Below are 22,163 nucleotides of genomic sequence, written 5' to 3'. Positions count from 1 at the left end.
GTTATAGATACTTTGATCCAGGCTAGAAAGCCTGTCACCAGGAAAATTTACCATAAGATATGGCGGAAATATCTTTGTTGGTGTGAATCCAAGGGTTACTCGTGGAGTAAGATTAGGATTCCTAGGATTTTGTCATTTCTCCAAGAAGGATTGGAGAAAGGATTGTCGGCTAGTTCCTTAAAGGGACAGATATCTGCTCTGTCTATTCTGTTACACAGGCGTCTGGCGGAAGTACCAGACGTTCAAGCGTTTGCATAGGCTTTAGTCAGAATCAAGCCTGTCTATAAACCTGTGGCTCCTCCATGGAGTCTAAATTTAGTTCTTTCAGTCCTTCAAGGGGTTCCGTTTGAACCTTTACATTCCATAGATATTAAGTGATTATCTTGGAAAGTTTTGTTTTTGGTAACTATTTCTTCTGCTCGAAGAGTTACAGAATTGTCTGCTTTGCAGTGTAATTCACCCTATCTGGTGTTTCATGCAGATAAGGTTGTTTTGCGTACAAAACCTGGTTTCCTTCCGAAAGTGGTTTTTAATAAGAATATTAACCAGGAAATCATTGTTCCTTCTCTGTGTCCTAATTCAGTTTCTAAGAAGGAACGGCTGTTACACAATCTTGATGTGGTTCGTGCTTTAAAATTCTATTTAAAAGCAACTAAAGATTTCAGACACACGTCATCCTTGTTTGTTGTCTATTCTGGTAAGAGGAGAGGTCAAAAAGCTATTGCTTCCTCTCTTTCCTTTTGGCTGAAAAGCATTATCCGATTGACTTATGAGACTGCTGGACAGCAGCCTCCTGAACGAATTACAGCTCTTTCCACCAGAGCTGTGGCTTCCACATGGGCTTTCAAGAATGAGGCTTCTGTTGAACAGATTTGTAAAGCAGCGACTTGGTCTTCACTGCATACTTTTGCCAAATTTTACAAATTCGATACTTTTGCTTCTTCGGAGGCTATTTTTTTGGGAGAAAGGTTTTGCAAGTAGTGGTGCCTTCCGTTTAGGTTACCTGACTTGTTCCCTCCCTTCATCCGTGTCCTAAAGCTTTGGTATTGGTTCCCACAAGTAAGGATGAATCCGTGGACTGGATACACCAATTTAAGAGAAAACAGAATTTATGCTTACCTGATAAATTTCTTTCTCTTACGGTGTATCCAGTCCACGGCCCGCCCTGGCAATTAAGTCGGGTTCAAATTTATTTTTTGTAAAACTACAGTCACCACTGCACACTATGGTTCTCCTTTTTCTCCTAACCGTCGGTCGAATGACTGGGGGGGGCGGAGCCTGAGGGGAGCTATATGGACAGCTCTGCTGTGTGCTCTCTTTGCCACTTCCTGTAGGGATTGAGAATATCCCACGAGTAAGGATGAATCCGTGGACGGGATACACCGTAAGAGAGAAATTTATCAGGTAAGCATAAATTCTGATTTCTTCTGTTAAGTGTGATCAGTCCACGGGTCATCATTACTTGTGGGATATTATCTGCTCCCCTACAGGAAGTGCAAGAGGATTCACCCAGCAGAGTTGCTATATAGCTCCTCCCCTCTACGTCACCTCCAGTCATTCTCTTGCACCCAGCAACTAGATAGGTCGTGTGAGAGGACTATGGTGATTATACTTAGTTTTATATCTTCAATCAAAAGTTTGTTATTTTAAAATAACACCGGAGTGTGTTATTACCTCTCTGGCAGAGTTTGAGGAAGAATCTACCAGAGTTTTGCTATGATTTTAGCCGGAGTAGTTAAGATCATATTGCTGTTCTCGGCCATCTGAGGAGTGAGGTAAACTTCAGATCAGGGGACAGCGGGCAGATGAATCTGCATAGAGGTATGTAGCAGTTTTTATTTTCTGACAATGGAATTGATGAGAAAATCCTGCCATACCGATATAATGTCATGTATGTATACTTTACACTTCAGTATTCTGGGAGAATGGTAATTCACTAGAATTACACTGTAAGAAAGACATAAAGCTGTTTAATAACTAGAGATTATGTTTAACGTTTTTGCTGGAATGTAAAATCGTTTTCATTTACTGAGGTACTGAGTGAATAAATGTTTGGGCACTATTTTTCCACTTGGCAGTTGCTTAAATCTGTTTTTTTCTGTCAGTTTCTGTTCTCCCTCACTGCTGTGTGTGTGGGGGAGGGGCGCTTTTACTATGCATCAAATATTTCAGTCAGCACAGCAGAGCTGTGAGAATTATAGTTTGACTGAGATAAAAACGTTTATTCTGTAATTTGTTTCCTGCTTTCAGAAATTGTTATCTTTGCTAATGGGATTAAACCTTTGCTAAAGTTGTGTTGTTTAATTGCTGAGGGGAACAATCCTTTGCTAAAACTGTATATTCTGACAAAGATTGATGCTATAACTTAATTATTTTAACTGTTATAATTTTTTTCTGTGCTTCTTAAAGGCACAGTTCGTTTTCATATTATTTGTAAATTACTTTGAAAAGTATTTTCAAGTTGCTGTTTATTTGCTAGTGTGTTAAACATGTCTGATTCAGAGGAATATCTCTGTGATATATGTGTTAATGCCAAAGTGGAGCCCAATAGAAATTTATGTACTAAATGTATTGATGCTACTTTAAAAAACAGTCAATCTGTACAAATTGAACATATTTCACCAAACAACGAGGGGAGAGTTATGCCGACTAACTCGCCTCACGTGTCAGTACCTGCATCTCCCGCTCAGGAGGTGCGTGATATTGTAGCGCCGAGTACATCTGGGCGGCCATTACAAATCACATTACAAGATATGGCTACTGTTATGACTGAAGTTTTGGCTAAACTACCAGAACTAAGAGGTAAACGTGATCACTCTGGGGTGAGAACAGAGTGCGCTGATAATGCAAGGGCCATGTCTGATACTGCGTCACAGTTTGCAGAACGTGAAGACGGAGAGCTTCATTCTGTGGGTGACGGTTCTGATCCAAATAAACTGGACTCAGACATTTCAAATTTTAAATTTAAGCTTGAGAACCTCCGTGTGTTACTAGGGGAGGTATTAGCGGCTCTGAATGATTGTAACACAGTTGCAATCCCAGAGAAAATGTGTAGGTTGGATAAATATTTTGCGGTACCGACGAGTACTGACGTTTTTCCTATACCTAAGAGACTTACTGACATTGTTACTAAGGAGTGGGATAGACCCGGTGTGCCTTTCTCACCCCCTCCTATATTCAGAAAGATGTTTCCAATAGACGCCGCCACACGGGACTTATGGCAAATGGTCCCTAAGGTGGAGGGAGCAGTTTCTACTTTAGCTAAGCGTACCACTATCCCAGTGGAGGATAGCTGTGCTTTTTCAGATCCAATGGATAAAAAATTAGAGGGTTACCTTAAGAAAATGTTTGTTCAACAAGGGTTTATATTGCAACCTCTTGCATGTATTGCGCCTGTCACGGCTGCAGCAGCATTTTGGTTTGAGTCTCTGGAAGAGACACTTCAATCATCCACACTAGATGACATCACACACAAACTTAAATTCCTTAAGTTAGCTAATTCATTTATTTCAGATGCCGTAGTACATTTAACTAAACTTGCGGCTAAAAATTCAGGATTCGCCATTCAGGCACGCAGAGCTCTGTGGCTGAAATCCTGGTCAGCTGATGTTACGTCTAAATCTAAATTGCTTAATATTCCTTTCAAAGGGCAGACCTTATTCGGGCCCGGCTTGAAAGAGATTATTGCTGACATTACAGGAGGTAAAGGTCATGCCCTGCCTCAGGACAAGGCCAAAGCCAAGGCTAGACAGTCCAATTTTCGTTCCTTTCGTAATTTCAAAGCAGGAGCAGCATCAACTTCCTCTGCACCAAAACAGGAAGGAGCTGTTGCTCGCTACAGACAAGGCTGGAAACCTAACCAGTCCTGGAACAGGGGCAAACAGGCCAGAAAACCTGCTGCTGCCCCTAAGACAGCATGAATTGAGGGCCCCCGATCCGGGACCGGATCTAGTGGGGGGCAGACTTTCCCTCTTCGCCCAGGCTTGGGCAAGAGATGTTCAGGATCCCTGGGCGTTAGAGATCATATCTCAGGGATACCTTCTGGACTTCAAATCCTCTCCCCCAAGAGGGAGATTTCATCTGTCAAGGTTGTCAACAAACCTAACAAAGAAGGAAGCGTTTCTACGCTGCGTACAAGATCTTTTTTATTAATGGGAGTGATCCATCCAGTTCCGCGGTTGGAACAAGGACAAGGGTTTTACTCAAATCTGTTTGTAGTTCCCAAAAAAGAGGGAACCTTCAGGCCAATCTTGGATTTAAAGATCCTAAACAAATTCCTAAGAGTTCCATTGTTCAAGATGGAAACTATTCGAACAATTTTGCCCATGATCCAAGAGGGTCAGTACATGACCACAGTGGATTTAAAGGATGCTTACCTTCACATACCGATTCACAAAAGCCATTACCGGTATCTAAGGTTTGCCTTTTTAGACAGGCATTACCAGTTTGTAGCTCTTCCATTCGGACTGGCTACGGCTCCAAGAATCTTCACAAAGGTTCTGGGCACTCTTCTGGCGGTACTAAGACCGCAAGGAATTTCAGTAGCTCCGTACTTAGACGACATACTGATACAAGCTTCAAGCCTTCAAACTGCCAAATCTCATACAGAGATAGTACTGGCATTTCTAAGGTCGCATGGATGGAAAGTGAACGAAGAGAAAAGTTCTCTCTTTCCACTCACAAGAGTTCCCTTCCTGGGGACTCCGATAGATTCTGTAGAAATGAAGATTTACCTGACAGAGGACAGGTTAACAAAACTTCAAAGTGCATGCCGTGTCCTTCATTCTATTCAACACCCGTCAGTAGCTCAATGCATGGAGGTAATCGGACTAATGGTAGCAGCAATGGACATAGTTCCTTTTGCACGCCTACATCTCAGACCACTGCAACTGTGCATGCTAAGTCAGTGGAATGGGGATTACTCAGATTTGTCCCCCACTCTAAATCTGAATCAAGAGACCAGAAATTCTCTTCTATGGTGGCTTTATCGGCCACATCTGTCCAGGGGAATGCCATTCAGCAGGCCAGACTGGTCAATTGTAACAACAGACGCCAGCCTACTAGGTTGGGGCGCTGTCTGGAATTCTCTGAAGGCTCAGGGACTATGGAATCAGGAGGAGAGTCTTCTTCCAATAAACATTCTGGAATTGAGAGCAGTCCTCAATGCTCTTCTGGCTTGGCCCCAGTTAACAACTCGGGGGTTCATCAGGTTCCAGTCGGACAACATCACGACTGTAGCTTATATCAACCATCAGGGAGGGACAAGAAGCTCCCTAGCAATGATGGAAGTATCGAAGATAATTCGCTGGGCAGAGTCTCACTCTTGCCACCTGTCTGCAATCCACATCCCGGGAGTGGAGAACTGGGAGGCGGATTTCTTAAGTCGTCAGACTTTTCATCCGGGGGAGTGGGAACTTCATCCAGAGGTCTTTGCCCAAATACTTCGACGTTGGGGCAAAACAGAGATAGATCTCATGACGTCTCGACAGAACGCCAAGCTTCCGCGCTACGGGTCCAGATCCAGGGATCCGGGAGCGGTCCTGATAGATGCCTTGACAGCACCATGGACCTTCAGGATGGCTTATGTGTTTCCACCTTTCCCGATGCTTCCTCGATTGATTGCCAGAATCAAACAGGAGAAAGCATCAGTGATTCTAATAGCGCCTGCATGGCCACGCAGGACTTGGTATACAGATCTGGTGGACATGTCATTCTGTCCATCTTGGTCGTTACCTCTGAAACAGGACCTTCTGATTCAGGGTCCTTTCAAACATCAAAATCTAACTTCTCTGAAGCTGACTGCTTGGAAATTGAACGCTTGATCTTATCAAAGCGTGGTTTTTCTGAGTCAGTTATTGATACCTTAATACAGGCTAGGAAGCCTGTTACCAGAAAGATTTACCATAAAATATGGCGTAAATACCTATATTGGTGCGAATCCAAAGGTTACTCTTGGAGTAAGGTTAGGATTCCTAGGATATTGTCTTTTCTACAAGAAGGTTTAGAAAAGGGGTTATCCGCTAGTTCCTTAAAGGGACAGATCTCAGCTCTGTCCATTCTGTTACACAAGCGTCTGTCAGAAGTTCCAGACATTCAGGCTTTTTGTCAGGCTTTGGCCAGGATTAAACCTGTGTTTAAAGCTGTGGCTCCACCATGGAGTTTAAACCTTGTTCTTAACGTTTTACAGGGTGTTCCGTTTGAACCCCTTCATTCCATTGTTATAAAGTTGTTATCTTGGAAAGTTCTATTTTTAATGGCTATTTCCTCGGCTCGAAGAGTCTCTGAATTATCAGCCTTACATTGTGATTCTCCTTATTTGATTTTTCACTCGGATAAGGTAGTTCTGCGTACTAAACCTGGGTTCTTACCTAAGGTAGTCACTAACAGGAATATCAATCAGGAGATTGTTGTTCCATCCTTGTGCCCAAATCCTTCTTCGAGGAAGGAACGTCTTTTGCACAATCTGGATGTAGTTCGTGCCCTTAAATTTTATTTACAGGCAACTAAAGATTTTCGACAAACGTCTTCCCTGTTTGTCGTTTACTCTGGTCAGAGGAGAGGTCAAAAAGCTTCTGCTACCTCTCTCTCTTTTTGGCTTCGTAGCATAATTCGTTTAGCTTATGAGACTGCTGGACAGCAGCCTCCTGAAAGAATTACAGCTCATTCCACTAGAGCTGTGGCTTCCACTTGGGCCTTTAAGAATGAGGCCTCTGTTGAACAGATTTGCAAGGCTGCAACTTGGTCTTCGCTTCATACTTTTTCCAAATTTTACAAATTTGACACTTTTGCTTCCTCGGAGGCTATTTTTGGGAGAAAGGTTCTTCAGGCAGTGGTTCCTTCTGTATAAAGAGCCTGCCTATCCCTCCCGTCATCCGTGTACTTTTGCTTTGGTATTGGTATCCCACAAGTAATGATGACCCGTGGACTGATCACACTTAACAGAAGAAAACATAATTTATGCTTACCTGATAAATTCCTTTCTTCTGTAGTGTTATCAGTCCACGGCCCGCCCTGTTTTTTAAGGCAGGTAAATATTTTTTAAATTATACTCCAGTCACCACTACACCCTTGGCTTCTCCTTTCTCGTTGGTCCTTGGTCGAATGACTGGAGGTGACGTAGAGGGGAGGAGCTATATAGCAACTCTGCTGGGTGAATCCTCTTGCACTTCCTGTAGGGGAGCAGATAATATCCCACAAGTAATGATGACCCGTGGACTGATCACACTACAGAAGAAAGGAATTTATCAGGTAAGCATAAATTATGTTTTTGCTGAAAAACAGCACATCTAAAGCAAACAGATATAAAGGCATCCTGCCTGTATACCTTAGAGCAGTGTTTTTCAACCAGTGTGCCGTGGCACACTAATGTGCCGTGAGAGATCCTCAGGTGTGCCACGGCAGACTGACAACAGTGTGACATATTTTTTAAACTTTGCTTGTTTTTTACTCCCAGTGCAGGGGTAGTTTGTAGGAGGCGTGGCATAACAGCACAATACATACAGTATGTGTGTGTATGTGTATATATATATATATATATGCTGTATTAGGCTACAATGTGTGATTTTTTTAACATTTTGGGATGGTGGTGTGCCACAGGATTTTTTAATGTAAAAAAGTGTGCCACGGCAAAAAAAAGGTTAAAAATCACTGCCTTAGAGGAAGAAATAGCTGATCAATCCATTAGAGTCATTGGAAATTAAACAAAAAGAGAAAATGAAGTTTTAAATGCCTGATAATGATATCTTACTATATTTTTAAATATCATGGGAATAAGTTTGGTTATGTACTCCTCAATGTTGTAACCAATGTTTCTCTAGCTTTAAAATCCTGTTATCTCCTCTGTAGAGGCTAGTTAGGGACGGTTGTAAATGGGTTTTATGAGTATCAATCCAAGGGGTCGATTTATCAAAGGCTTTCGCCAGCCTTTGAGCCCCTACGGCTACAGGTTCTCACAAGAGAACATGCACACCGTATTTAACAAGCAGCGGTCATCAGACTGCTGCTTTCCTAACCTTTCGCCACTTCTAAAGTGGCGAAAAACAATCTCTGCGGTCTAGTATGACCGGGGAGATTGACGGCTCCTGCCCGCGCGTGATAGGCTGTGCGCCGGCAGGGGGCAGGATTGCACGCAAGCGCGAAATAGCGCTCGTGTGCAATGCTGAATTCCGCCAGGGGAATTCAGCCCTCCAGAGGTGAGCTGCAGCGGACAGGGACGCGTATGTGCGCCCTTCTCTGTCTCAGCTTGATAAATCGCCCCCCAAGTGTGTTTGTCCCTTTTTTTTTTAATGTATCATTTGCATTAACTTCCTAACAACTGTGCATAAAGGTAACAGGTGTGTTTAAACAGCCTTATAAAACATCTCTTTTTTTTTTTCTGCATGTTTAGCTGTTGGATGAGCTGCCCATGATCTACAGCTGCAGTGTTTTCGTTTACTGCTTGTGAGTACTGTCAGCTGTGTTTCTACAGTTAATGTTCTGTATTTTGTTTTAGGTTTTTGTTTTTTACTATACTGGTAGCTGCTTGTATTCTTTGCATCTTTTAATTAAAGTGATGGTAAATGTTAAGGTATTTCAAACACATCAGAGAATCCTAAATAAACTATATTAAAACTTAAAAAAAAAGTTTTATAATTGGTTTACCTTATATTTATAAAACTTTTATTTTATTTATACCCATGACATATTCTTCCTCCTACCCCTTTCAATTCCTGCTCCTTTTTCACCCAACCTGCTCTCTACGTAAGCTGCAATGCGCAGCTCTGACACAGGCTTTTTGTTTTTTTATGCTCTACGGCAAATGTTTATATTGGATGTTGAAGAAAACATCATTTAAAAAAAAAAAAAAAGCCTGTTTAACAAAGGGCGGCCAGAGAGACCATCTATTTATGAAATCTGTTGTAGACATATGTGAGTTCATTAATGAACCTCATACTTATTAACGAGTATTTTATGTTTCTTTCCGAACATATGGAGAGTCCACGATGCCATTCAATTACTAATGGGAATATCACTCCTGGCCAGCAGGAGGAGGCAAAGAGAACCACAGCAAAGATGTTAAGTGTCACTCCCCTACCCATAATCCCCAGTCATTCTCTTTGCCTCTGTCAATGGAGGAGGTGAAGTTTGGGGTCTAAAGAAATTAATTCCTTTTTCCGTACTTTTCCCTGCAAGCAAGGATTTGGGTTTAGCTGAGTCCACGTCAATCTCTTCAGTAGAGTAGTGGTGGCTTTTAAGCAGTTAGGAAGTTGTGAGGTTGTCCTTGCTTTGTTTCCCAACACATTGCTGTTCATGGTACAGAAAGCCAGAGTTGGTACTCTGTTCTTTCTTTTTCTACAGGTCTCTGTAAGGAGTATGTGTCCTTTCATGCCTTGTGAGCTGTTTTCCTGTCGGACAGCTAGACTGCAGGTAAGTGCTTTTGTCTTTTGAGGTATTGGAGACTTGCACTTCAGAAGAATATTTCATATGCAGTAGATGGGGACATTTTTTAAAATCCTTTATACAGGATTATTTTTGGCAGTGGGCAGGCACATTATGTATGTTGAGACTAGTGGTTAATCTTCCCTTTATTGGGACGTTTTTCCTCTTTGGGCTAGTTTTGTTGAAATACTTTATTAGTATGTGTGTGTGTGTGTGTGGGGCTTATGTTTTTTACAGGGATTTATGTATAAACTTAAAATTTAACAGTTGGTTTTCTTTGCTTGCTTAGCTAGAACAGGCTAACTGACAGACTGCTTGAGCGTTTGTGTAAATTTAGCTCCGGTGTTGTAGGCAGAGGAAAACGCGCGCCTTTTACTTTCTACATAGTTTCCTATGCTTATCTCTGCTGTCGGATATTTACAGAGTGGGGCAGCGTCATTGAATTTCAGTCTCTTCAGTGTCGATCTTTTAGAGACTTCTGGCAGCCAAATTGTGTATAAGTGTTACGGTAAGGCACCTCAGTCTGTCTGAGGTGTAGGGGGCCTGATTGGTTTATTGTTTTAAAGAATTTTTGCATAATGTTAAGCAGCTTTGGTATTAAATTCTTAAAGTGACAGTGTAGTTAAAAAAAAAATATTCTGGGGGCGTGTCCGTGCAGCGTTTCGAATAGGACGCATTTTTCTGAAGGCTCCTGTAAGACCCTTAATAATCCGCCGATTATTATATTTTTAACGGCAAGAGCACATACTAAACTTCACAGCTCTGGAAATTGTGACCCTATGTGCCTTTTCTTAGCTGTTTTTATGACACTGGGGGCCCAGATCAGATCATATAAGCCTTAGGCGGCGGCCTGCTACTACAAGGCATACACCTCCCCCCCGGGAAGAGCTGGGTCATCAGTGCCGTCTGCATAGTTGGACTTACTGGACCTCTTCAATATATATCACTGACTGGACAATAATCTGACCTGCGGTCTAACATAATATTTATTGCAACCAGATTCTTGAAGGAGAGAAGAAATAACTTTAAAGTATGACTGATATGATGGACAAGAACTGTCTAGAACACACTGAGGACTTTCCCGCAAAACTTGCGTCCCTTGTGCGCAAGCTTATAGAGAGGGCCCCATACGACTATTTGCTGAAACGCTTATCAGAGGAAAGAGATGTAGTGAGCCGCCCGGAGGAACAGGCGGATACAAAGCAAGACACCAACACCAGTAATGCCGACGATCTACCTATACCGAGAGAGCAGCTCAGTACAGAGCAGACCTACCCGGCCTCAGATACACACAGAGTGGAGCATCCACGCATCAAGACAGCCCTGAAACTACCGATCACAGCTATGTTGCCAGCCCCAGGAGGATTTAAATTCTGGATCACACGGCCGGGCTCTCAAACAATGGAGGACACCTGTAATAGAGAGCGGCGGCAGAGGGTTGCTCCGGCACTAGCTACATTGAACTGGGAACAGGGAGGGATACCCAGAAAGTGCGAAACCACAACCGAATCAGACATTTTGCTGATAAACGATCCCGGGGTAAAAATTGGTATGTTGGCAGCTGCTGACCGCGGACCTCTGGCAAACCGCGTGGTAACAGGCCCTGAACAGACTTTCCTGAAGAGACACTGGGAGTATAGATATAATTTGTTACTAGCAGTGTTAGTATGAGACGTCCTGTTATCTCTGTTTAGCTTAGTTTAAGGAGCATACTCTTAATGTTTGTTTTACCCTTTGAATATGCATAACTTTAAGTCTACCACACCACTTAGTACCATTTAAGCCACTGTTTATAATCTGCAATGAATCCTAGGGACCCCAGAGTAGGTAACATGAACGTCAGGCAGTGATGACCTTTCGCAGGGGAGGAAACCTCATGTATATATCATGTCAAAGATGTGGTAGCACATTTACTTACTTAATACCTTTTTCTCCTATTTTTTCCTTTACATTTCTCATAAGTATGGAGTCTTTATATAGCAAAAATCTCCTTATTCTTAGGATTATATTCTCCCACGCAATATCAAACACACTTACAAAACCATGTCTATCAGATTCAGATAACGGAATAGTACTTTGCCTGTCCAGATATAGCCTTTTACAGTATCATATTTCACTTTGAAGTATATGAAAATAATGCTAGTAAAAAATGAGGATAGAAAGATGTCTGTCAATACGCGAACACTAATATGTTTCTCATGATTGTATTGTATTGTATTCTGCCTGCATTTTTCATCAGAATGTGTACTATATAAATATATTCAACCTTTGCATATGCACACCATTTAGTATCATTTAAGCCATTGTTTTTAATCAGCAATGAACCCTAGGAACCCCAGAATAGGTAACATGAGTGTCAGGCAGTCTTAATTTGCAGATACAGCAACCTCTTACAGGGGAGGAAACCTCATGTATATACCAGGTCAAAGATGTGGTAGCGCATTTATCTTCTTATTACCTTTTCCTTCTATTTTCTCCTTTTTATTTTTCATAAGTATGGAGTCTCTATATAGCAAAACTCTCCTTATTCTTAAGATTATATTTTCTTACGCAATATCAACTATACTTACAAAACCAGGTCTATCAGATGCTGATAACAGAATAGTACTTTGCCCGTCCAGATATAGCCTTTCATAGTTTCATATTTTATTTTGTTGTATATGAAAATAATACTAGTAAAAACTGAGGATAGATGTCTGTCAATATGCAAACACAAATATGCTTCTAATGATTGTATTGTATTTTGCTTGCATTTTTCATCAGAATGTGTGTATGTGTATGTATATGTGTATATGTATATATATATATATATATATATATATATATATATATTTATATATATATATATATATATTTATATATATATATATATATATATATATATATATATATATATATATATATATATATATATATATATATATATATATATATATATTGGAATCTTATTGTTATGCGTAAATAAAAATTAAAAAAAAAAAAAAAAATCTACAATTTGGGGAATTTTTTTTATTTTGTATTATGGACATGGAAGACTCTGTGTCTTTTGACAAATGCTTGTTATGCCTAGAGGCACAAATTGTTTTGCCAATGCAATTCTGTGCTGCATGCTTAGCTAGAACACTTCAATTTTAAGATAAATTGTTGCCCATATTTAAAAAAAAGGTTTCCTGTTGCTGACTCCATTAAAGATTGTCGCACGGTGCCTAAAGTAGAAGGGGCTATTTCTACTCTGACTAAGAGAACTATGATCCCTATAGAGGATAGCTGCTAGTTTAAGGATCCCATGGACAAAAAGCTGGAAGCTTATTTGAAGAAGATGTATGTTCATCTAGGTCTTCAATGGCAAACTGCAGTTTGTATTGCCACAGTAGCAAGTGCGGCATCTTATTGGTGCGACGCCTTGTCTGAAATAATTTTAGTAGAGACTCTGTTGTAGGAGATACAAGCTAGGATTAAGGCTCCCAAACTAGCCAATTCCTTTATTTCTGATGCTAACATGCAAGTTATTAGACTGGGAGCCAAGATGTCTGGCTTCACTGTCATAGCCCGCAGGGCATTGTGGCTAAAATCTTGGTCAGCTGATGTTACCTCTAAGTCCAAGTTTCTGGAGCTTCCTTACAAGGTTAAGACCTTCTACCGCAAGACAAGAAGAACAGATTCAAAGGACGTCAAAGTAATTTTCGTTCCATTCGTAACTTCAAAGATCAAAAGTTTCCCTCTTCCAAGCAGGAGCAGTCCAAGTCTTCTTAGAAGCCCAATCAGCCTTGGAATAAGGGGAAGCAATCAAAGAAACCCTCAGCTCAGTCTAAGTCAGCATGAAGGGTCGGCCCCCGGTCCAGGATTAGATCAAGTGGGGGGGGCAGACTTTCCCTGTTTTGTCTCGTGGAGACGAGATGTCCCAGATCCTTGGGCTGTGGACATAGTATCTCAGGGTTACAAAATAGAATTCAAAACTTTCCCTCCTAGGGGCAGATTCCACCTCTCAAGATTATCTGGAGACCAGGTAAAAAGAGAGGCATTTTACGGTTGCTCGTATCAAACAGGAGAGATCATCAGTAATTCTAATAGCTCCTGCATGGCCTTGCAGGATGTGGTATGCAGATCTAGTGAAGATGTCATCTCGGCCACCTTGGAATTTTTTACCATAAGGTATGGCGTAAATACCTTTATTGGTGTAAATCTAAGGGCTACTCTTGGAGTAGGGTCAGGATTCCTAGAATTTTGTCTTTCCTCCAGGAAGGTCTGGAGAAAGGGTTGTCAGTCAGTTCTCTGAAAGGTCAGATTTCTGTATGATCTATTTTGTTACACAAGCATCTGGCGGATGTGCCAGATGTTTAATCTTTTTGTCAGGCTCTGGTCAGAATAATGCCTGTGTTTAAACCTGTTGCTCCTCCTTGGAGCCTTAATCTTGTTCTTAAAGTTTTGCAGCAGGCTCCGTTTGAGCCAATGCATTCCATAGATATTAAGTTGCTGTCTTGGAAGGTTTTGTTTCTTATTGCTATCTCTTCTGCTCGGAGAGTTTTGGAACTCTCGGCTTTGCAGTTGGGTTCTCCTTACCTTATCTTTTATGCGGTTAGAAATATTAATCAGGAAATTATTGTTCCTTCTCTCTGTCCCAATCCTTCTTCTCATAAAGAACGTCTGTTGCACAACTTGGATATTGTGCATGCTCTAAAATTCTACCTACAGACAACTAAGGAATTTTGACAGTCTTTTGCCCTGTTTGTTTCTCAGGAAAGTGTAAGGGTCAAAATGCTACTGCTACTTCTCTTTCCCTCTGGTTGAGAAGTATAATTCGTTTTGCTTATGAGACTGCTGGACAGCAGCCTCCTGTGAGAATTACAGCTCATTCCACTAGGGCTGTCTCCTCTTCTTGGGCTTTGAAAAATGAAGCTTCTGTGGTCCTCTCTGCATACTTTTTCCAAATTCTCCAAATTTGATACTTTGGCCTCGGCTGAGGCCTCCTGGGAGAATGGTTCTTCAAGCGGTGGTGCCTTCTGTTTAGGTCTGCCTGTCTTGTTCTCCCTACCTGTTCATTCTGTGTCCTCTAGCTTGGGTATTGGCCCCCACTAGTAATTGAATGATGTAGTGGACTCTCCATATCTTAGGAAGGAAAACAAAATGTATGCTTACCTGTTAAATTTCTTTCCGGATATGGAGAGTGTCCACGACCCCACCCTTTATTAAGTCAGTTATTTTTTTACTAAACCTCAGGCACCTCTACACCTTTGAGTTATTCCTTTTCCATTTCACTTTGGTCGAATGACTGGATTATGGGTAGGGGAGTGACACTTAACAGCTTTGCTGTGGTGCTCTTTGTCTCCTCCTGCTGGCCAGGTGTGATATTCCCACTAGTAATTGAATGACGTTGTGGACTCTCCATATCTGGAAAGAAATTTATCAGGTAAGCATACATTTTTTTTTTTTTCTTTATTGATACCTTAAATTTACCACCACTTTAAGTTAAATGCAGACCTGTCATCTTTGGGAAAACATAATACATTTTAAATATCAAAGAAAGTGCCATCATAAAGAGAAATTATTACTGTCCCTTTAAGCAGTATTTTATGGTTTAAAAGTCCATAACTACCTATATTCTGTATAGCTTGTGAGAAGGTGCCAAATTATAGGGAAATAGGTGTGGAAATTCCTATGTTTTGGTGCTGTGGGAAGGTTCTAGATAAATGCACCTGAGTTAATTGTTACCAGAGAAAAACAATATTTCTTATCTGATGCTATTGATCTAAATACATTAGATCCTTGCTCGGGGTGTATTTAGTTTCACCCTATCTATGCAGTATAATAATCATATCCTTGTATTTTTGTAACATTAGTACTGTTCAGTCGTGATAAGGATTAGTCTGCCATCTATTGGATCTTTGAGAAACTCGTAAATTCACACCTAAACATGAAACTGGAGAGTAGACAGCATAGCTGGCACTGCATTCATTATTTTGTTGTCTACATAAGCCCAGTTTGAATGGCAGAGGTCTTAAGGGTTAAACCTAGCTCTAATGACTGATGTGACTCACTTATACAGCTGTAGCAGTTAGGTTTCAAAGCAGTAATATTATTGCTATAAGAATAATCGATTTAAAGGGACTGTAAACATCTTATAATTACAAGACACTTCTATTGTCTCTCTATTGAATAACAAATCAGCTCGGTCTAAATGTAGGGCTGCAACAACTAATTGGGTAAGATTGATCATAAAAATAGTTGTCAACGAATCTCATTAACCATTAGGGGGGTTTGCGATTGGTTGGTCAGTTGCATGGCGCCAATGAACTCCTGCTCGTGGTATTGTAAAAAAAAAGTTGTTGTTTTCTTCTGTTATGTGTGATCAGTCCACGGGTCATCATTACTTCTGGGATATAACTCCTCCCCAACAGGAAATGCAAGAGGATTCACCCAGCAGAGCTGCATATAGCTCCTCCCCTCTACGTCAGTCCCAGTCATTCTCTTGCACCCAACGACTAGTTAGGATGTGTGAGAGGACTATGGTGATTATCTCAATGATTGTAACACCGTTGCAATACCAGAGAAACTGTGTAGGTTGGATAAATACTTTGCGGTACCGGCGAGTACTGACGTTTTTCCTATACCTAAGAGACTAACTGAAATTGTTACTAAGGAGTGGGATAGACCCGGTGTGCCGTTCTCACCCCCTCCAATATTTAGAAAGATGTTTCCAATAGACGCCACCACTCGGGACTTATGGCAAACGGTCCCTAAGGTGGAGGGAGCAGTTTCTACTTTAGCTAAGCGTACCACTATCCCAGTGGAGGATAGCTGTGCTTTTTCAGATCCAATGGATAAAAAATTAGAGGGTTACCTTAAGAAAATGTTTGTTCAACAAGGTTTTATATTGCAACCCCTTGCATGTATCGCGCCGATTACGGCTGCGGCAGCATTTTGGATTGAGTCTCTGGAAGAGAACCTTAGTTCATCTACGCTAGACGACATTACGGACAGGCTTAGAGTCCTTAAACTAGCTAATTCATTCATTTCGGAGGCCGTAGTACATTTAACCAAGCTTACGGCTAAGAACTCAGGATTCGCCATACAGGCACGTAGGGCGCTGTGGCTAAAATCCTGGTCAGCTGATGTTACTTCTAAGTCCAAATTACTTAATATACCTTTCAAGGGGCAGTCTTTATTTGGGCCCGGTTTGAAAGAAATTATCGCTGACATTACAGGAGGTAAGGGCCACGCCCTACCTCAAGACAAAGCCAAAGCTAAGGCTAGACAGTCTAATTTTCGTCCCTTTCGGAATTTCAAAACAGGAGCAGCATCAACCTCCACTGCACCAAAACAGGAAGGAGCTGTTGCTCGTTACAGGCAAGGCTGGAAGCCTAACCAGTCCTGGAACAAGAGCAAGCAGGCCAGGAAACCTGCTGCTGCCCCAAAGACAGCATGAACCGAAAGCCCCCGATCCGGGACCGGATCTAGTGGGGGGCAGACTTTCTCTCTTCGCCCAGGCCTGGGCAAGAGATGTTCAGGATCCCTGGGCACTAGAGATCATATCTCAGGGATACCTTCTAGACTTCAAATTATCTCCCCCAAGAGGGAGATTTCATCTGTCAAGGTTGTCAACAAACCAGATAAAGATCTGTTATTAATGGGTGTGATCCATCCGGTTCCGCGGTCGGAACAAGGACAAGGGTTCTACTCAAACCTGTTTGTGGTTCCCAAAAAAGAGGGAACTTTCAGGCCAATCTTAGATTTAAAGATTCTAAACAAATTCCTAAGAGTTCCATCGTTCAAAATGGAAACTATTCGGACAATCTTACCCATGATCCAAAAGGGTCAGTACATGACCACAGTGGATTTAAAAGATGCTTACCTTCACATACCGATCCACAAAGATCATCACCGGTATCTAAGGTTTGCCTTCTTAGACAGGCACTACCAGTTTGTAGCTCTTCCATTCGGATTGGCTACGGCTCCAAGAATCTTCACAAAGGTTCTGGGTGCCCTTCTGGCGGTACTAAGACCGCGAGGGATTTCGGTAGCTCCGTACCTAGACGACATTCTAATACAAGCTTCAAGCTTTCAAACTGCCAAGTCTCATACAGAGCTAGTTCTGGCATTTCTAAGGTCGCATGGATGGAAAGTGAACGAAAAGAAGAGTTCTCTCTTTCCTCTCACAAGAGTTCCATTCTTGGGGACTCTTATAGATTCTGTAGAAATGAAGATTTACCTGACAGAAGACAGGTTAACAAAGCTTCAAAATGCATGCCGTGTCCTTCATTCCATTCAACACCCGTCAGTAGCTCAATGCATGGAGGTGATCGGCTTAATGGTAGCGGCAATGGACATAGTACCTTTTGCACGCCTACACCTCAGACCGCTGCAATTGTGCATGCTAAGTCAGTGGAATGGGGATTACTCAGATTTGTCCCCTACTCTGAATCTGAATCAAGAGACCAGAAATTCTCTTCTATGGTGGCTTTATCGGCCACACCTGTCCAGGGGGATGCCATTCAGCAGGCCAGACTGGACAATTGTAACAACAGACGCCAGCCTACTAGGTTGGGGCGCTGTCTGGAATTCTCTGAAGGCTCAGGGACTATGGAATCAGGAGGAGAGTCTCCTTCCAATAAACATTCTGGAATTGAGAGCAGTTCTCAATGCCCTTCTGGCTTGGCCCCAATTAACAACTCGGGGGTTCATCAGGTTTCAGTCGGACAACATCACGACTGTAGCTTACATCAACCATCAGGGAGGGACAAGAAGCTCCCTAGCAATGATGGAAGTATCAAGGATAATTCGCTGGGCAGAGTCTCACTCTTGCCATCTGTCAGCAATCCACATCCCGGGAGTGGAGAACTGGGAGGCGGATTTCTTGAGTCGCCAGACTTTTCATCCGGGGGAGTGGGAACTTCATCCGGAGGTCTTTGCCCAAATACTTCGACGTTGGGGCAAACCAGAGATAGATCTCATGGCGTCTCGCCAGAACGCCAAACTTCCTCGCTACGGGTCCAGATCCAGGGATCCGGGAGCGGTTCTGATAGATGCTTTGACAGCACCTTGGAACTTCGGGATGGCTTATGTGTTTCCACCCTTCCCGCTGCTTCCTCGATTGATTGCCAAAATCAAACAGGAGAGAGCATCAGTGATTCTAATAGCGCCTGCATGGCCACGCAGGACTTGGTATGCAGATCTAGTGGACATGTCATCCTGTCCGCCTTGGTCTCTACCTCTAAGACAGGACCTTCTGATACAGGGTCCATTCAAACATCAAAATCTAACTTCTCTGAAGCTGACTGCTTGGAAATTGAACGCTTGATTTTATCAAAACGTGGTTTTTCTGAGTCGGTTATTGATACCCTGATACAGGCTAGGAAGCCTGTTACCAGAAGGATTTACCATAAAATATGGCGTAAATACCTATACTGGTGCGAATCCAAAGGTTACTCCTGGAGTAAGGTTAGGATCGCTAGGATATTGTCTTTTCTACAAGAAGGTTTAGAAAAGGGTTTATCAGCTAGTTCATTAAAGGGACAGATTTCAGCTCTGTCCATCTTGTTACACAGGCGTCTGTCAGAAAATCCAGACGTCCAGGCCTTTTGTCAGGCTTTAGCTAGGATCAAGCCTGTGTTTAAAGCTGTTGCTCCGCCATGGAGTTTAAACTTAGTTCTTAACGTTTTACAGGGTGTTCCGTTTGAACCCCTTCATTCCATTGATATAAAATTGTTATCTTGGGAAGTTCTGTTTTTAATGGCTATTTCCTCGGCTCGAAGAGTCTCTGAGTTATCAGCCTTACATTGTGATTCTCCTTATCTGATTTTTCACTCAGACAAGGTAGTTCTGCGTACTAAACCTGGGTTCTTACCTAAGGTAGTCACTAACAGGAACATCAATCAAGAGATTGTTGTTCCATCCTTGTGCCCAAATCCTTCTTCAAAGAAGGAACGTCTTCTACACAATCTGGATGTAGTTCGTGCCCTCAAGTTCTACTTGCAGGCAACTAAAGATTTTCGCCAAACTTCTTCCCTGTTTGTCGTTTATTCTGGACAGAGGAGAGGTCAAAAAGCTTCTGCTACCTCTCTCTCTTTTTGGCTTCGTAGCATAATACGTTTAGCCTATGAGACTGCTGGACAGCAGCCTCCTGAAAGAATTACAGCTCACTCCACTAGAGCTGTGGCTTCCACTTGGGCCTTTAAGAATGAGGCCTCTGTTGAACAGATTTGCAAGGCTGCAACTTGGTCTTCGCTTCATACTTTTTCCAAATTTTACAAATTTGACACTTTTGCTTCTTCGGAGGCTATTTTTGGGAGAAAGGTTCTTCGGGCAGTGGTTCCTTCTGTATAATGAGCCTGCCTATCCCTCCCGTCATCCGTGTACTTTTGCTTTGGTATTGGTATCCCAGAAGTAATGATGACCCGTGGACTGATCACACATAACAGAAGAAAACATAATTTATGCTTACCTGATAAATTCCTTTCTTCTGTTGTGTGATCAGTCCACGGCCCGCCCTGTTTTAAGGCAGGTAAATATCTTTTAAATTATACTCCAGTCACCACTTCACCCTTGGTTACTCCTTTCTCGTTGATTCTTGGTCGAATGACTGGGACTGACGTAGAGGGGAGGAGCTATATGCAGCTCTGCTGGGTGAATCCTCTTGCATTTCCTGTTGGGGAGGAGTTATATCCCAGAAGTAATGATGACCCGTGGACTGATCACACAACAGAAGAAAGGAATTTATCAGGTAAGCATAAATTATGTTTTTTTCTATCTAATTAATCGGCTGATTATTATCTGATTTAATCAAATAGAAATAAAATGGGGGGATTGTGCTGGAGTTGATTGGAGTGAAGCAGCTGGTGCTGTGCAACTGACAGACTAATTACAGACCACCTAATCAGTAATGAGATTCATTGAAAACAATTTTTAAGATCAATCTTACCAATTTAGTTTTTGCAGCCCTATCTAAATTAACATCTTGTTTGCTGCAATGGTTTTTCAATAGAAAAACTCCACCGACCACATGCTTTATATAGAGGACCCAATCTGGGCTTGAGGCTGCAGACAACAAGACTAGTTGTAGTCATAATGTTAGTATTAAAGGGACAGTCAAGTCAAAATTAAACTTTAATAATTCAGATAGGGCATGCAATTTTTTTTTTTTAAACATTTTATTTAAATCCGTTCCAGAATACAATTTCATTCAACAAAAAATACCATAAAAGTAGGTACAAATATTGTGAGATACAATTTCATTCAACAAAAAATACCATAAAAGTAAGTACAAATATTGTGAGAAATATTAGAAATGCATAGTAAATCAGGGAGTTTAAAGTGTACATTCTCAACCTATTTGATTCTCAAAAAAAAAAAACATGCTTTACATATTCTGTATTAGGATTCTTTTCTGATTTTCCTCCACCTCCCTCCATTCCCCCCTCTAATCCTGCACCCAGTCCTTGTTATCTTGGAAAAAAAAAGAAGAAAAGAACGAAAAAAAAGAAAAAAAAAAAAAAGGAAATTATTTGATTATTACTACCATATGCCTAGAGTAACTAGTTCTGAATTCCTGAAGGGATAAATCAGGAAGTCAACTTCACTGGGTGGTAAATCTTTAATGAATAGTGACCATTTCAAAAATAATTTTCTGATCTCTCGCTCGTTATTTGGATCTGTATCTATTTGTTCCAATATATATTGCTTTTTTAGATAGTTTTTAGTTTCTATTATGCTAGGGATTGTTGTCTGTTTCCACTTACTAAAAAGAAGATATCTTGCTGCCAGGATGGTCATGTTGATAATTTTCTTAATGTTTTCTTCATTTAGATGGAACAAAAAAACTATCATTTTTAATGACAGTGTTATTTGAGAAGGGGCTATTATTTTATTCAACCAAAATTGAATCTTTAACCAAAAGTTCCTAATTTTTGGGCAGGCCCATAACATGTGCTGGAGATCTGCCATCGGAAATGAGCATTTTGGGCAGGAATTAAAACCACTACTCCCACATCTATATCCTTTTTCAGGGGTGAAATAGGTCATATATATCAATTTTAAATGAGATTCCCTCCAAGAAGCGGAGAGAGTGGCACGGGCAGTTTCTTGTATTGAAAGTTGGAGTAATGGAGGATCTAGGGGTTGTTTGATCAATGCACTCCACTTATTCTGGGTTGCCTCAACATTTTTTGTTCCCTTTACTGAAACCAACAAATGGTATCCAAATGCAATTGACATACGTCCCAGTTTGGTAACATCAAGCCAGTTTCCAAGAGATTCCAAGGACCAGTTCCATCCATGTTTATGAATGAGTTCTAAGGCATAGTGTCTTGCCTGAAGATAAGCAAAAAAATTTTTGTTTGGTATATTGAATTCTAATCTCAAGGTTTCAAATGATTTGACACATCTCCTTTCAAAGTCAAGAATCTGATATATATTGCTGAGGCCTATTGTTTTCCATTTCCTAAATATTCCTTCCTGTATTCCATCTCCGAACTGAGGGTTACCCAGAAATGGAATATACCGGGAAACATGACGTTCTACCTCCAATATAGCACAGATCTTTTTCCATGCCAGAATAGGATTATAAATAGTTTTTAACTTCTTAATTTGATTCGGGATCTGATTAGCATCATTATGTATTAGTGCTGTTAAGTCTAAAGGATAGACTATATTTTTTTCCAGATCATTATCTGTTACATAATTTTTTAATTGTACCCAGTCAATGACTGTGCGAACTAAGAAAGCTTGATTGTATGCTCGTATGTCTGGTAGCG

At 41.3% G+C, this 22,163-nt stretch overlaps 1 protein-coding gene across 1 annotated transcript in view; it reads left to right on the top strand.

The window, feature by feature from the left end:
• ACER3 (alkaline ceramidase 3) overlaps positions 1 to 22,163 on the top strand; it is a 166,541-nt gene that overhangs the window by 102,500 nt on the left and 41,878 nt on the right. The window contains exon 4 of the mRNA XM_053708691.1: positions 8,387 to 8,439. Within this exon, the coding sequence (XP_053564666.1) occupies positions 8,387 to 8,439 (53 nt within the window). The remainder of the gene's footprint in view (positions 1 to 8,386; positions 8,440 to 22,163) is intronic.

The sequence above is a fragment of the Bombina bombina genome, chromosome 3, assembly GCF_027579735.1.
Source record: "Bombina bombina isolate aBomBom1 chromosome 3, aBomBom1.pri, whole genome shotgun sequence".
NCBI lineage: Eukaryota > Metazoa > Chordata > Amphibia > Anura > Bombinatoridae > Bombina > Bombina bombina.
The sequence above is the reverse complement of the archived record's forward strand: the minus strand, read 5'-3'. Positions and strand labels throughout refer to the sequence as shown.